General features: G+C 34.5%; 3 protein-coding genes across 5 annotated transcripts; 1 reads left to right on the top strand and 2 right to left on the bottom strand.

The window, feature by feature from the left end:
* Positions 1 to 219: 219 nt before the first annotated feature.
* On the bottom strand, positions 220 to 2,864 carry LOC108198647 (mitochondrial outer membrane protein porin of 36 kDa). Its single transcript, XM_017366421.2, has 6 exons — positions 2,713 to 2,864; positions 2,543 to 2,610; positions 2,136 to 2,246; positions 1,567 to 1,653; positions 1,159 to 1,367; positions 220 to 718 (listed from the first exon to the last, which is right to left on the bottom strand). The coding sequence occupies exons 1-6, from the start codon at positions 2,759 to 2,761 to the stop codon at positions 412 to 414; spliced, it is 831 nt and encodes a 276-aa protein (XP_017221910.1). The 5' UTR covers positions 2,762 to 2,864; the 3' UTR covers positions 220 to 411.
* Positions 2,865 to 4,115: 1,251 nt separating this feature from the next.
* Positions 4,116 to 13,177, top strand: LOC108199437 (alpha-amylase 3, chloroplastic). Of its 3 annotated transcripts, none has more exons than XM_017367244.2 (13): positions 4,116 to 4,446; positions 5,238 to 5,368; positions 5,688 to 5,742; positions 5,815 to 5,937; positions 6,047 to 6,119; positions 6,670 to 7,022; positions 7,103 to 7,794; positions 8,687 to 8,876; positions 9,069 to 9,175; positions 9,816 to 10,065; positions 10,685 to 10,807; positions 11,668 to 11,835; positions 12,592 to 13,177. In XM_017367244.2, exons 1-13 carry the CDS (start codon positions 4,174 to 4,176, stop codon positions 12,754 to 12,756), a joined length of 2,703 nt encoding a protein of 900 aa, XP_017222733.1. In that variant the 5' UTR covers positions 4,116 to 4,173; the 3' UTR covers positions 12,757 to 13,177. The 3 variants fall into 3 exon arrangements, with proteins under 3 accessions (XP_017222733.1, XP_017222732.1, XP_017222730.1); XM_017367243.2 differs by having other exon boundaries at positions 6,047 to 6,149; XM_017367241.2 differs by having other exon boundaries at positions 6,047 to 6,167.
* Positions 13,178 to 13,457: 280 nt separating this feature from the next.
* Positions 13,458 to 14,358, bottom strand: LOC108198421 (uncharacterized). The gene is made up of 3 exons (XM_017366176.2): positions 13,968 to 14,358; positions 13,811 to 13,881; positions 13,458 to 13,735 (listed from the first exon to the last, which is right to left on the bottom strand). The coding sequence occupies exons 1-3, from the start codon at positions 14,227 to 14,229 to the stop codon at positions 13,583 to 13,585; spliced, it is 486 nt and encodes a 161-aa protein (XP_017221665.1). The 5' UTR covers positions 14,230 to 14,358; the 3' UTR covers positions 13,458 to 13,582.
* Positions 14,359 to 15,152: the final 794 nt, after the last annotated feature.

Below are 15,152 nucleotides of genomic sequence, written 5' to 3'. Positions count from 1 at the left end.
TTAGAATCTCACCGGGAATATTCTAATTTTGTCCTAATACTTTTTCTTGACAACTGACAAATGATTTATTTTAATTTGTTACGGGTTTCATGTTATTAAAAGTGTTACCGTCTATCCGATCACAAGGAGTGTTTGGGACAACTCTGGGGAAATTTTTCTGGGTAGATCATAAGTAATGGGTGAGGTATCTGCTTATGAAGCTTTAAACACATGGAAATTATGAATCTGGCTCCTGCCTACAACTGTAATTTATCATTAACATTGACGCCAAGGTACTTGAAAACACAATGCCATCAAACTAACAAAACAAAAGTTCTCTTGACAGATGACTTATCCTGTACTATGAATGCCATTTAAGCTACTTATTTTTCTGCACCATACAAGAATTAAGGTGAAACCTCAGCACCGATTTCATGGCATCAGGATCAAACAGAGTCCTACTTTAGCACTCTTGTCAATTGCCATGACATCCACTTCACCTGAAATTGTAACAATGGCCTTTTGACGCCATATATGCTGGATTGCACCGCTTGCTTTTCCATAGTTGTTCACTTTGGCCTTCACGGTGGTGAGTGGATCTAATGCATGCTGCGTGCCAATGGTGAGAGTGTTTTCGTTGCTTGAGAAGCAATGGCTGAATTCTGCCCCGGCAGCTGTGTTGGTCAATGGGCTTACTGTGTGGATGTAGGAACCGGTGAGAGTGTCACCTTTGTCGTTCCTGCAATATTCAGTAACAATAGGATTCAATGCTCACTCCAATACTGGAAAGCAATTAGAATTCAATGAGATTAAAAGAAAGTTTTCGGGTACTCTGTATTGCAATGAAATGTTATATATATTGTCAAACTTTACTGGATCCTCTCAAGCTACCAAAACTGAATAAGATATGCAATATGATCAAAAGAGAGAAGCTAATATATAGTAAAAAAGAAAATGCTTTGCTTGAGAGATGCTCAGTATAATGCCTCAAGTGTTTGTGTATTCCAGTGTTAGAAGGTTCATTAATAGAAGGGAAGTTGAGATTTCCTTGCTTCGTATATCACAATTTAGTTACAATTGCTAGTTTTATCTTTGCCCTCCTAAGTCCTAACTGAAGGGGCTTATGCACTGTACTCATTGTCTACGGGTAAAGCCTGATTATACAAATAATTTACTTACAGTGACAAAGAAGCAATGAGGTCGGATGAGGAGAAATTTAATCCGGCATTGCATTTGACAAATTTTCTCGTGGCAGTGTCAAATGAAATATCAGTTCCAAGTGTAAGTCTGTCGTCCCCGGCTACACCAGAAAAACTGATAACTGGAACAGCTTTCAGCCCAATGCTGGTACTTATTCCAGCATTCTCATGGAAATACTGGAGTTCCACCTGTTAAAAATTCTTCTGAAGTCAGAAATTCAAAGATGTCAAATTTGCAGACTGCTTGATGTGCTCGGAAACGAAAAAAAATGAATTTACTAACTTTGACACCATGTTGTCTAGTGATACACATCCCTGGAAAACATTGCTATTACTGGATTAGTCATGGATGATGGAACACATATTATGATGGACATAATGGCATTACCTTTCCAGAACTTTGATCAGGAACTGCAAAAGTGAATATTGACTTGATTCCAGGAGCAGGTTCATCAATAGTAATGGTTGTCATTATCTGCATACAAGGAGATTCATTATCAGGAAATCGATCAATTCAAATATGTAGTGGAGCTTTTGGTCTTAAGAACGAGGAAAATTCAGATTCTGCTCCATAAAATAGCAACAAAGTATATTAAATTGCAGCTGATATCTTCAACATTAAGTAGTTAAGTAAATTATAAGTGAGCCAATTATCTTCTGTCATTTCCTTTTAAGTTTTATTCAAGTTAGTAGTAGTAGTATAACCACCAGAGTAGTTTAGAATTATTAAGTTAGCATAATCATTCATGTTTCAGTACTTGACACCTTGAGCCTTGAGGTTTCATGAGAGGTTAATTCACATGGAACATAGCAATTGTCAAAGAGAGGCTACAGGTTTGAGCCTTATAATTTGGTTCAACCTAGAGTTCACTAATAGGTAAGATTATTGACCGCAAAGATGCCCAGACAGAACATTGTAACATGTTGCAGGAAATCAAATTAGGCTCCCCGACTTACATTAGAGGCGGTGTCCACTTTTAAATCAGTTAAAACATTTTTGCTCTTTATCTGGGTACTCAAGTCCGCCAGAAGCAAGTCACCTGTTTTCAGTGCTGATGGAGTGATTATCTGAAAACACAAATTCCAAGACACAAAGTTTAGAACAAAGCAAAACAATCAATTGATTGTGTTCCACACCCGCGCTTCCCAGAAATTATCAGAACAACATATGACATTACAACAACTATCACCTGCTAAATTCATAAAGGCATAGAAATTCTTCCTGCTTAATTGGAAGGACCATAGTTATTATTAATTCATCAGCAATGCAAACAGTACTAATTGAACAAATCTAACCAAATTTTATCATCGAATAATGATTCAATAATTAAATCTTTATATATATATATATAGATGATGCTAACCATTCCATTTTGAGTGCTGGTAGTGAGAGCGAACATATGATCACTCTGGAAATCCCTATACAGAAGATCTGCATTATCACAATCCACACAAAAATTATAATAATAATAATAATAATGAGCATGCATGTTTGACATGCAAATGCGTAGAGACATATATGGATGGGAATTACCTCTGGCCTTCTTGCCGATATCTGAGTAGAGACCAGGGCCTTTTGCCATCTTCGATTATCTTTTTTCCCCTACTGGTGCAAGTATAGACTGAAAATGAATGAAATCAAAAATGTGATGCCAGACCATTTTAAGATCCGTTGTTGTAGTTTATAGTCAGTGTTGTATTTTATTTAAATGTTTTTTAAAACAATATTTCAGACTAGTTCTAAAATTTATCAAGTATGTAGGGACATGTATTCTTCCGTCCCACCCGATTCGATCCTGGTTTCACTCGGATTCCAAATCTGAAAATCGAGAAAATTTTCATGATATGAGATGAGAAACAGGAAAAGTTCTATAATAAAATTCCGAAATTGGTCGGGTTTAGAGAATAGTGTCTCCCCATTCTCTCGCTGAACTCCCCAATTCATAATAAACCACGATTTTTATTTGTAGATTATTTTGATTTTATAACCTTTGACCAGAAAACTGATCACTGAAAAAAGTTTGATCATATTCAGTAAAAAAGATTGATCACATTCTAAGTGATTAATATAAATTATAAATATTTAAAAAATAATTTTAAATTATACATAAATATAACTTAGCTATTAATTTAATATATAAAATATTAAACATGTGATTTAACTTAGAAAAATTTGACCGACCACCATATAAATTATGAACGATTTAAATGTATGATTACTGTAAAAATATGAATATGATATATTTGAATAATACTTAAATTTATATTCTAAAATATTTTTAAAAATTAATGAAAGATTTTTTAATAAATTGAGAAATTTTAAAACACAAATCTTAAGACATAAAACGAATTTTGAATTTGAAAATAAAAACGCCCTGTTTGGGAATTAGCCGTTAACGGTTAGTTGTTAGCGGATTGAATGTGATGTTTTGACTAGTTGTTTGGGAATTAGCTGTTAGCGGTTAGCTGTTAGCGGATTGAATTGGATGTTTTGACTAGCTGATTGATGTTTTGATTAGCGAATTGAATTAGCGGTTTCTCGTAAAACTGTTTGATTAGTTTTTCATGACACATACCAAAACCTCTAACCCAAAAAACTATTCAAACTAGCTTTTTGATTTGAAAATTAGCTTTTTGATCTCAAACCTCTATTTCAATCCGCTAACTACCAAACACTAACATTACCAAACACTAACATTAGCGGATTGAAATAATCAAACCTCTTAAACATCCCAAACCTCTAATTTTAGCTCAAACTTCTAACTTTCAAACACCGATTGAAACTATCGTGTATTTTTGTGTATACTATACGGTATAAATATCACGTGAGATAGCGTAGCACAACAAAATGTTTCGATGGACGCGGGAGGCCATGTGTGGGGTTAACTGCTGTCCTCCAATCAAAAACTCGAAAATATAAATAAATAAAAAATATAAAAAAAATCAAACTTCTTCTCCTTCACCACTCCTCTGGTCCAGAGAAATAAATAAACACATGTCGACCATGGTCGCTCTCGGACCTCTCGTCCACCATCAAATCCCCAGCCTCCCTACATTATTTACCAAAACGCCCCTCACATCTTCTCTGAATTACCCTCACAGGGCCCCGCTCTCCGTTCCCACCACTTCCGTTAGTTTCAAATCTTCTTCTTACAGGCCTGTCGTAACCGCACGAGCTACGGAAACCGATGCAACAACACGAACTCAAACTGATCAGCTTGCTGACGTTGTTTTTACGGATACTTTTCCGGTTAGGCGAGCTCAAAAGGTGACACTCTCGTAATCTCGGCGTGTTAAAATGAGAACAGAGAACCGGTGGATTCTTTATAGTTGGAACTCACTTTATTTAAGTGATGATTTGGATGCGAATCATTAATTTGATGATTCGCATCCAAATCACCGGTTCTCGTTCTCATTTTATATGTTTTTTAAGTAGTTTTGATTAAGCAGAAAGTTATTTATTATGCTTGTTGTCAACAGATCAAGTAGTTAATATTTGTTTATATGAAGTAGTTACTTGTAAACACACTCTAAACGGGAAGATTATGATAGTTTTTTAGGAAAGAATTTTGTTAGAATATAATATGATCTTGGTAAGCCCTCCTCCTAGCACCTCGAGGTTTTAGGAGAACTGGTCACTTAAAATGGTATCGGAGCTCAGTCTTGATAATATATAGATGTTATAGTGGGAGAGCGTTAGCTTCGTTGAATTAGGTTTAATCTACAGTTCTCTGACATTCTTTTGTTTTCTATATGTTCTCTGGATCAGTTGCCTATATATGTTTATGTATGTGTTTGAAATGAGACCAAGTAGGAAGTTGGTATTTATCATAGAGTGATATTTAGTTGGTAACTATCATAATGTTATAAAGTATTAAAGATAGAAAGTTGAATATTTGTCATTTGTATTGAAAGTAGATTACTAGCTGTCTACAAGTTATTAACTGTTAAGATCGAGTTACAGATAGTTTTGATTTTAAATCTGGTTGATGTCCAAAGAGCAGTATTGTACCCTTGAAATGGTAGTGTTTTGCTAATGATACGGTATTGGAGTGGCAGGTAGAAGGAAAGTTAATAATCAAACTAGATAAAGGCAACAGTGAAGGGAAATGGGAGCTTATGGTAGGATGTACTCTTCCAGGAAAATGGATTCTTCATTGGGGAGTTAATTATGTGGATGACACGGGCAGGTTTGCCGTTTTGACCTTATTGATTAAGTTTGTTAGTTATTTTTATTCGATTCAACTTAAGAAATGATAATTATAGAATGATGGATCTGAGTTTGATTAGTATGAGAGACTTTTTTTTAGGTATATTGTTTTAGAAAACGTATTTGATCGTGTGGTTTCTATTACTATTTACGAATTTTTTTATGCGAAATTCTCTGTAAATCTTTCACTTTCACTATGAGGAATTGTAATATTAATTATTTGCTGATATAGTCTGATTAACTGTGATTCTTTACAGTTTTTTATTAAATTTTCTTTAATCTATTCATTGTTATTGCAGTGAGTGGGATCAACCTCCCATTGAGATGAGACCCCCGGATTCCATTCCTGTCAAGGTACCTATTATGGTATATTTAGAGTTTCGTAGTACTTTGTATCATTACAAATGATGGCGTATATGTTATCAGGACTATGCCATTGAGACACCTTTGAAGATATCGTCCAAGGAAAAGGAAGTAGAAAATCTACAAACGGTGAAGATTGGATTTGATAGTAAGAGTTTAATTGCAGCTATAAATTTTGTGCTAAAGGTATAAGTTTTACTGCTTAGTTTGCCCAAAATTTTGAATTCCATGCTGGTATCGTCCTATTTAAGGAAATTTTTAGCATTATTTTTTCTTTCTTTGACGCATATTGCAGGATGAGGAAACTGGAGCTTGGTATCAGCACAAAGGAAGAGACTTTAAGATCTCTGTTATTGACTGCCTTCCGGGTAACAGAGAAACTATAGGATCTAAAAAAGGTTCCAAAAAATGGCCAGGTTATTTATTATATCTGTATTGTGGCTTGTGCGGTGTTTTGGTATCTGAAATCTTGTACCTCTGTGGCTCTGTGTTAGTCAGATTCACTTCTTCTCATCAGTCACGAATTGGTGACATTTGTAGGCATGATATTCTACAATTTTGATAGGTTATATAGTTAGCTTTACAATAGATTGGAGTGTCAATAACTTTATAATGTGCCCATTGTGTTGACATTAACGTTGCTGATGCACCCATTATCATGGTTGTTGGTAAAAGACTGTTGACTTGTTTTTTTGTTGCTATATTCAATCAAATTTCACCAATTTTGGATAATGTCAGGGAAAGCTCTGTTTGTTTGTGTATATTCTAAGCATTTTGTAATTATAATTTTTTGGAGTTCCTTTTTTAGATAATTAAAGTTATGCAGTTTTAAATAAATTGTTCCAATGTTCACGATTTCATCTGAATAGGTTGTAACATATCTGATGAAGAGGCATAATGTGTTCAATATAATTTTAGGGGCATTGGGCCAGCTCTCTAGCATGATCCTACAATCGGAAGGAGTTGATTCCGATGGTGTAAAGAGCTCTAATGACCCGAAGGGAACTAGTCCGAGGAGTTCCCTTAAAAGTTTCTGCGAAGAACATCCAATTGTTAAAGAAACATTATTTGATAATGCGGTGAAAGTTTCTGTCAGTACATGTCCAGAGACAGCCAAGAAACTTCTTTACATGGAAACGGATCTCCCAGGTGATATTGTTGTTCACTGGGGAGTTTGCAAAGATGAGAGTAAAAAATGGGAAATCCCAGCTGAGCCACATCCAGTCAAAACAACAAATTTCAAGAACAAGGCCCTTCGGACTATCTTGCAGGTATATTGAAGTGTTCTTATTTCTCTTAGAGTCTACATTAACTTGCCTGGAAGTTATTCTGTATATTGTCTGCATTACAGCGAAAAGGCGAGGAAGGTGCTGGCGGCTTATTTACTATGGAACAAGGATTAGTAGGATTTCTTTTTGTCTTGAAGTTAAATGATGACACATGGTTAAACTGTATGGGAAACGACTTCTATGTACCCCTTTCAACTTCAAGTGACCTGGAGAAACTCTCTGTAAAGAATCAATCCGAAGATTCAATCCAAAAGGTTTTAACTGAAACTGTAGAATCAGACTCTTCACCCATATCTAAAAAAGATGGATTGTCTGATCCGACAATCTCAGAATACACTGATGAAATCATAAATGAAATCAGAAGTTTGGTTACTGGAATTTCTTCCGAAAAGAAACGGAAAACTAAAAGCAAAGAAACTCAAGAAACCATTCTTCAAGAAATCGAAAAGCTGGCTGCAGAAGCTTACAGTATATTCAGAAGTCCTATTCCAGCTTTTACAGAGAGTGATGTCATCGAGAAAATAGAACCAGAAGCACCTGTAAAAATATGTTCAGGAACTGGTTCAGGTTTCGAAATTTTATGTCAGGGATTCAACTGGGAGTCCAACAAATCTGGAAGATGGTACATGGAACTACAAGAAAAAGCTGCCGAATTAGCATCCCTCGGCTTTACAGTTGTTTGGTTACCACCGCCAACAGAGTCCATCTCACCTGAAGGCTACATGCCGAAAGATTTATACAACTTAAATTCCAGGTATAATCTTACTATATTGGCTTTTTGATCGATATTTATTGACATATTTGAGGTACATGGTTATTTAAGTCATATAATCAGGAAGCATGTGGAAAATACTAATACTATATCTAGTGATCCACATATTTTATTGTTATATTGCCAATAATTGGACTTAAGTTCACCATGCATAATTTATAATGACTTTCTGTCTTCTGAATCATATTTTTTTATGCTATTATTTGAGGTACATGGTTATTTGACATATTTGAGGTACATGGTTATTTAAGTCATATAATCAGGAAGCATGTGGAAAATACTAATACTATATCTAGTGATCCACATATTTTATTGTTATATTGCCAATAATTGGACTTAAGTTCACCATGCATAATTTATAATGATTGTGCTAAACTTTCAGCTTTTCCCCGTGATACTGTTTCCAGCCTTGTTTTCTAATAGGTGAACATATATGTTCTCTCTAATTAAGTAATCATTTGACCTGCATTTGGTAGAACTTTGCTTTGTGGTATTAATCTACTTTTTATGTAATGCATAATATACTAATTACAATTTACAGCGGTTGGTGGCAGATTCATTTCTGATGCTCTTTTAGTGTTTCTTTCAAAAAAGATAGTTATGCCTTTGCAATCCCTTCTCTCCATTGCTGATATCTTGACTGAAATTTTTGGACTGCTTTGATATTCTTACTTTCCTCTACTTATACTTTCACTTTTCATTTATCTGATCTGAAATTTTTACCGTGCTTTAGTTGTTGGATTTCTTCAACCATAACTTGGCTATATCACCTATTTCAAATATTGAATTTTTCTCTTATATGTTAAAAGAACTGTCCTCCAAGGTATTAAATGTATTTATGGATTTTGCTAAACAAGTGATATATTTGTAATAGGTATGGTACTGTTGATGAATTGAAGATTCTTATTGAAAAATTTCATGAATTTGACATCAAAGTTCTTGGGGACGCTGTTTTAAATCACCGTTGTGCACATCATCAGAATCAGAATGGAGTTTGGAATATATTTGGTGGGCGTTTAAATTGGGATGATCGGGCTGTTGTTGCTGATGATCCACATTTCCAGGTATAAGGTTTATAGAATCTCTTTCATCATAAGGCTTTAGAAAGGTGCTGTACGATTTTGGACTATCTTACAACATTATAGGATATGGTAATATTGTTACCCAGGATAGACACTAAATAATTCAAGATATCATTATATATTAACCACTCTGCTATAAGTATAAGCAATGTATTTTCTTCTTTTTTTATGCAGGGAAGGGGAAACAAAAGTAGTGGGGATAACTTCCACGCTGCTCCAAATATCGACCACTCACAAGATTTTGTGAGAAAGGATCTCAAAGAGTGGTTGTGTTGGCTCAGGTTACATTATATGAACCTTCTACAAAGTTTCTATTAATTTCTTATAGTTAAAGCAAGTTTTTAAGCAATTTCTCCATCTCATCTGCTTGGGTAAAAGTTCTTTGCTTTCTTGTAAACTAATCGGGGGTTTGTTATTTGTCCAGAGGAACACAAACCATGAGAATTTTTTGTTTGAATAGGATAACACGGGCTTGAATGCATTCTGAAGTTGTTACTTTTTAACATCTCTGTTAATCTTTTTCCTCTGACTACAATATAATCGAATCATGGTAATTATAATGGCAACAGGGTTGTGTAAATTATCAGGTCAATTGCATATGTTGTTTATTGTGGATTCTATCTATTATTTCGTATAAGTTTCAAACAATCACAAGCTATAGTTAATTTTTTATATGAATTTCACTGTCAATAGTCATATAAAGGTGATAATAGTGAACCATCAGTGAGCAATAAAGTTTTAAACTCACTTTCAGAAGTGATAAAAACCAATTATCTTGGAAGGGATGGACTAGGTTAGTTGACATTTAGCTTAAGTGTTTGATTGCACCTTAATTTTTGGTAGATGCTTTATTTTCTGGAATATATATACTCATATTTGCTCAAATGGTAACTGTTTTGATCAGGTTATATTTACTTGCAGGAAAGACATAGGATATGATGGATGGAGACTTGACTATGTTAGGGGATTTTGGGGTGGATATGTGAAAGACTACATGGAGGTTACTGAGCCATACTTTGCTGTAGGTGAGTATTGGGATTCACTAAGTTACTCATATGGTGAGATGGATCACAACCAAGATGCACACCGGCAGAGAATTATTGACTGGATTAATGCTACAAGTGGGACTGCTGGTGCATTTGATGTTACGACAAAAGGAATTCTTCATGCTGTAAGTTTACTTTAGAACTATTCCCTTTTAGATTTATATGATTGTCAAATTATTTGAAGCTTAAAAATGAATATCCTCAACTACTTATCATTCTGTTCTACTACTTCCGTGTCTGGAGCCAGTTTATGGTTAACTTGTTAAACTATGATATTATACAAGTGCATAATATTCTGATTGCTTGTTCTTTACTGAAATTGAGCAACACTCCACGTTTTAAAATTTGCTTTAGCATTCAATTTTCTTTCAATAAAAATGTGAACTCGAGTTTTTCTTTAGGCAACTAGGAGCTTGATTTCTAGGTGCCACATTTAAATCCATAAAATGTGGCCTGTGGATGTGATATATTTGACTTAATGTGTTTTGGTATGTACTCCGTGAAGGAAAAATTATTCTTTGTATCATCTTATTCAACAATCAATTCATCAGTCTCTATTTTTCTGCTTATTATTTTTTTTTTTAAATCACTGTACTTGAGGGTCCTTTTGGTAGCTGTATTATGTCATTGTTTGTGGTTGATTCTTCCTTGCATCAGACTACCAGAGAATACATATAGAGAAAGTTCAGTATAACTGTCAATATTGTAATCTACTCATATATGCCATTTTATCCTTCAAAACAGGCACTTGAAAGATGTGAGTACTGGCGGTTATCTGACGAGAAGGGAAAACCTCCAGGGGTTGTTGGCTGGTGGCCTTCTCGTGCAGTTACTTTTATAGAGAATCATGATACTGGTTCCACACAGGTATGCACTTATATTAATTTATCTCTGAATATACTTTATGACACTTAAGCAATGCAAGATTTCTCTATTCCTAAATCCTAATTCTGGTGGCATGGAAAATACTGAAAGGAAAAAAGTAAAGTCACATGCTGTGATGAAGTCAAGAGGGGACATATATAGATGTATTTCATGCTACAGTATTATCACTCAAGTCCATGGTAGGTAGATGCATAATTGTGGGGGTTGGGTTCAGCTTTAATTTGGTTTGGCAGAGGTCAAAACGGACACATTTCTTCAGTTATTTGGTTTCCCCGTTGACTTCTTGGTCATTCATCACTTTCTTCCAAGGTCTCTCATTGCTGGAATTTTGATGCATGTGTGTCAAGTGTCTAACTTCAAATCTTTTTTTACCACGAGCTGCTGCAATTTCGTACGTACTATACGAATCATTTATGGGACAAGATATTGAACGGAGAATTACCTCGGAGCCCCTTGGTTGCAATAAACTCTTTCCAAGTCACGAATATGCTCTGAATTAGAATTTGATAAGTCTTTGTGTGGTCTAAAACGTTCTTATCACTATGATGTTGCTGATAGAAAGTCACCATCCTCATTTTTGTTATAGTTTGTTAAATTATTCTTTCAAGCTTTTGTTATGTTTATTTTCTTTGGAAGTGCTTTCGTGTACTTATTGCTCCCTGTTAATAAGAACGTTATTAATAAGAACGTTATTTGTTGATTAGATGAACTTAATAAGCAAACTAGAAAGTGTATTTTCTCTTTGAAACAATATATTTCCTCTTCTTGCATCGACTATGGTAGTTATCCTTCTTGCCCCATATCTTGACAGTAAATTGAATTCTTTCCTTTATGTTATGAAGGGTCATTGGAGATTTCCAGGTGGAAGAGAGATGCAAGGTTACGCTTACATATTGACTCACCCTGGGACACCATCAGTTTTCTATGATCACATTTTTTCTCACCTTAACTCGGAAATATCAGCACTCATTTCGATCAGAACTAGAAATAAGATCAACTGCCGAAGTACAGTAAGTATTGCAAAATGTTAACTGTAGCACTTTCAGAAGTCTTACTTGAGCACTTGTAACTGTAGTAGTTAACATTTGTTGTTATAATTACATTTTTCCTGAATAAATAATAAGTTGAAAGTTGTGTAGGCAAATGATATAAGATAATGTCTTGATTGTTCACTAGAGTATGGGCTAAAAATTAGCTAGTTTTCTGAGGTATAATGGGCAGATCCATGTGTGCAAGAGTAGGTGAATGGCCTGCCCTTAATATTTTTGGGATCCACTACTGGTGGTACACATAAATGTTCTTTATGCATCACACCATAGACTTGCATCATATCTCTATATGGTAAATGTTTTGCCTAACTTACTGGCTAGCTGCATGTTATTTGTGATCATCCACTACTAGTATATTATAGTGCCATATCTGCAGTTAATTGCTCATATGTATTGTACTGTGGGATATTTGTATGTCACATGAAATGTTTAATTGAAAAACGGGAAGTATCTTCTGATTCTGTCTACATGTTTGTATAGGTCCATTTGAAGTCATTGCCTTCTTTCCTAATTGACTAGTATCATTCTGCAGATCACGTCATGTTATATTACAAACAATTTCAAAGTTGTGGTTATATATTTATATTTATACAAGTAAAAATCAACTCACAGAGTATCCAGGACCAATATGTTTCCCAGTGATTTTGTCCTCCCAGTCTATAAACTCTGTCTTAACCTCACTGGCTTCCTCACTCGCACATGTTGTATATGGTTCAGGTTAACATCACCAAAGCAGAAAGGGATGTTTATGCAGCAATAATTGATGAGAAAGTGGCCGTGAAGATTGGACCAGGTCATTATGAGCCTCAACATCAACATGGGAACCAGAACTGGTCTTTAGCCAGGGAAGGAAGAGATTACAAGGTCTGGGAAGCATCATAAACTATATACAGCATTATTTTGCCTTTGAACCATATAAAGTTTATGGATGACAATTTGCATTTGGAGATACCAAATTATCAACAATACTGAATATAAATTCTTGAAGAGGAATTCAAGAATTTACTTCAAGAATTTAGCGCAACTTATTTCAAGCCTTGCCAGCTACTGGTGCTCGTATTATATAGCCACTGAGGAGTCAATCAAAATTTTCTTTAATTAAGATAGAGTTGATGAATATAAATAAAACACAGGTCTTGTATTGTGTGAACTTGCGTCCGTGCATCTATGTAGAACTTGTATTCTTGTTACACATAGAAGTACAGTTTACGAAAAGACATGTAAACCTAGAAATAATTCCTGCTAGTCCAGTGCATCAAGCAATGTAAAACTGTAAATTACTAAAGGCGAGGCTTTCATTTTACCTGTCTTGTTGGTTTCTGGTACAGTTAATAGATTTATGGTCATTTTAGGATAATTGAGGTCCTTTGGTGTCAATTTCTTCCCTGCAGGACATCTAGCATCACCTCCAGCTATAATTCTAATTTTAGATTTATCATAGCACATACCACACCATAACAGTAGTCATAGAGATGGAATGGCTTAATCATAACTTCAAAATTCATTCCTGTTTTCAGCATACAAACAGAAAAAAATTATTTGTAGTCACTTTATTTAGACACTACATAATTTAATTCATGTACTGCATGTACATTACCTTCACGTCTTGGAGGAACTACTTCAACATGATTAGTATCAAATAAGGATACATATATTTTACGCCTACCATCATAGGTTAGTACCATCATGTCAAAATAAGAAAGATCAACTACGCCATATCTTTTGCAAATTTCACCAAATCCTCTAAGCTTATTTTGTTAAAATCATAGAAACCATGGACCTCATCTCCATTGATCAGACAGTATGTAAGATCATGTCTTAGTACAGAACCAAAGGCATCCGCAAATGTTTCAGGAGGCTCCTGTGATTAACCCAAATCCGTTAGACTTACTTTATATATACGAGGTTCCTAAATATATTACTTAAGAATACGTACAATTGTGTCCACCACTTTCTTCATGCAGGTCATGAATTTAACAAACTTCAAACCCCATTTACAAGCACGATCTGTAAATTACAAAATTCGAAGTACAATGTCAACACTCTATCATAATAGTCATGTCAAGACAAATGGAACCCAACAAATTTCATACCTAAAGGACACAGAACAGAACCATTGGGAAAAATCAGTTTGGGGTAAAATACTTCCATTTCATTTGTGTCGATGATATATATGAAAGAAGAGAAGTCGAAAATCAGAGTTTCTCCGCCTTTAAGCTTGAATGTCTCATACACTCTCTTCATTCCAAGCAACACCTCCGACTGCCGATTGAACTTGATACTCGCCTCAAAGATATCACCCACACTCAATTTCAAACCTTCATACAGCTTATGCCCGTACTCTGTACAGAACATTGGAGGAATTTCCTGTGAAACAAGGTTAAAATTACAGGCGATTCGGACATCAGTTTATACATGCAAAATCGAAATTGTGGATGACTTGCCAGCGAGTCCAGAACACTTTCACCCCGACTCAGCACTTTGATAAATTTCATTTGGGAAGCAGAGAATCGAGCCATTCGTGGTGAAGAAGAATATTCAGAGATAAACTGTAGATGAACTCTCCCTTTCAGTTTTGGTTTTTCAAGCTGGGAGCAAATAGCACTTAGGTACAATAACCTTTATTACAGACAGTAAGTGATGACAGAAAGAAGGAATTAACTCTCTTCTTTTTAACTGCCCAAGGAGTTGACTCCCATCTCAACATTAACTCTTAATTTTATCAGTAAAATACGTTAGAAAAGGTTGCTGTGAAAAAAAGTTTTATTGGTAAAATAAAAAATGTATTTTTATACTACTCTATTTTTAATAAGTATTAAAATTGTGGATGGTGCTACATGCACCTCCTACATTTTTAAATGAATTTTGTAATCATAAAAAAGAAATGTCTTTAGAAAAGAGACATAAAGATAAAAATTAAATTTATTAATTTTAAATAAAAGATTTTATTATTATTTACTATATGTTTTTTTTTCATACTAATATATCTTTAATACATATTAATATTAGGATGCTGCTACATGCACATTTTAAATTTATTTATTCACTGAAGTTGTAGAATAACTCTCCCTTTCAGTTTTGCAATTTTAACATGGGGCAAATAGCAATTAACTGCAATAGCATTTATTAGAGACAACAAGGGAGCAGAAACGGAGTTTACTCCATCTCAAATCAACTCTAAACCTTTTATAAAAAAAAAGTTTTAGTAGTAAAATAAAAAATTTAAATCAAACAATTAATTCGATAATTTAGTCACAATTAATTTTGCGAAAAAATTC

Source organism: Daucus carota, chromosome 8 (genome assembly GCF_001625215.2).
Source record: "Daucus carota subsp. sativus chromosome 8, DH1 v3.0, whole genome shotgun sequence".
Taxonomy (NCBI): Eukaryota; Viridiplantae; Streptophyta; class Magnoliopsida; order Apiales; family Apiaceae; genus Daucus; species Daucus carota.
The sequence above is the reverse complement of the archived record's forward strand: the minus strand, read 5'-3'. Positions and strand labels throughout refer to the sequence as shown.

Coding starts and splice junctions, on each gene's coding strand:
- LOC108198421 (XM_017366176.2), bottom strand. CDS start 14,229: ATGTTCTGTACAGAGTACGGGCATAAGCTGTATGAAGGTTTGAAATTG. Junction 13,882..13,967: donor TTCTGTTCTGTGTCCTTTAG/GTATGAAATTTG, acceptor TGTAATTTACAG/ATCGTGCTTGTAAATGGGGT. Junction 13,736..13,810: donor AGAAAGTGGTGGACACAATT/GTACGTATTCTT, acceptor GGTTAATCACAG/GAGCCTCCTGAAACATTTGC.
- LOC108199437 (XM_017367241.2), top strand. CDS start 4,174: ATGTCGACCATGGTCGCTCTCGGACCTCTCGTCCACCATCAAATCCCC. Junction 6,168..6,669: donor AGGTTCCAAAAAATGGCCAG/GTTATTTATTAT, acceptor ATATAATTTTAG/GGGCATTGGGCCAGCTCTCT. Junction 8,877..9,068: donor CTGATGATCCACATTTCCAG/GTATAAGGTTTA, acceptor TTTTTTATGCAG/GGAAGGGGAAACAAAAGTAG.
- LOC108198647 (XM_017366421.2), bottom strand. CDS start 2,761: ATGGCAAAAGGCCCTGGTCTCTACTCAGATATCGGCAAGAAGGCCAGA. Junction 1,368..1,566: donor CTGATCAAAGTTCTGGAAAG/GTAATGCCATTA, acceptor AATTTTTAACAG/GTGGAACTCCAGTATTTCCA. Junction 719..1,158: donor CTCATTGCTTCTTTGTCACT/GTAAGTAAATTA, acceptor TGAATATTGCAG/GAACGACAAAGGTGACACTC.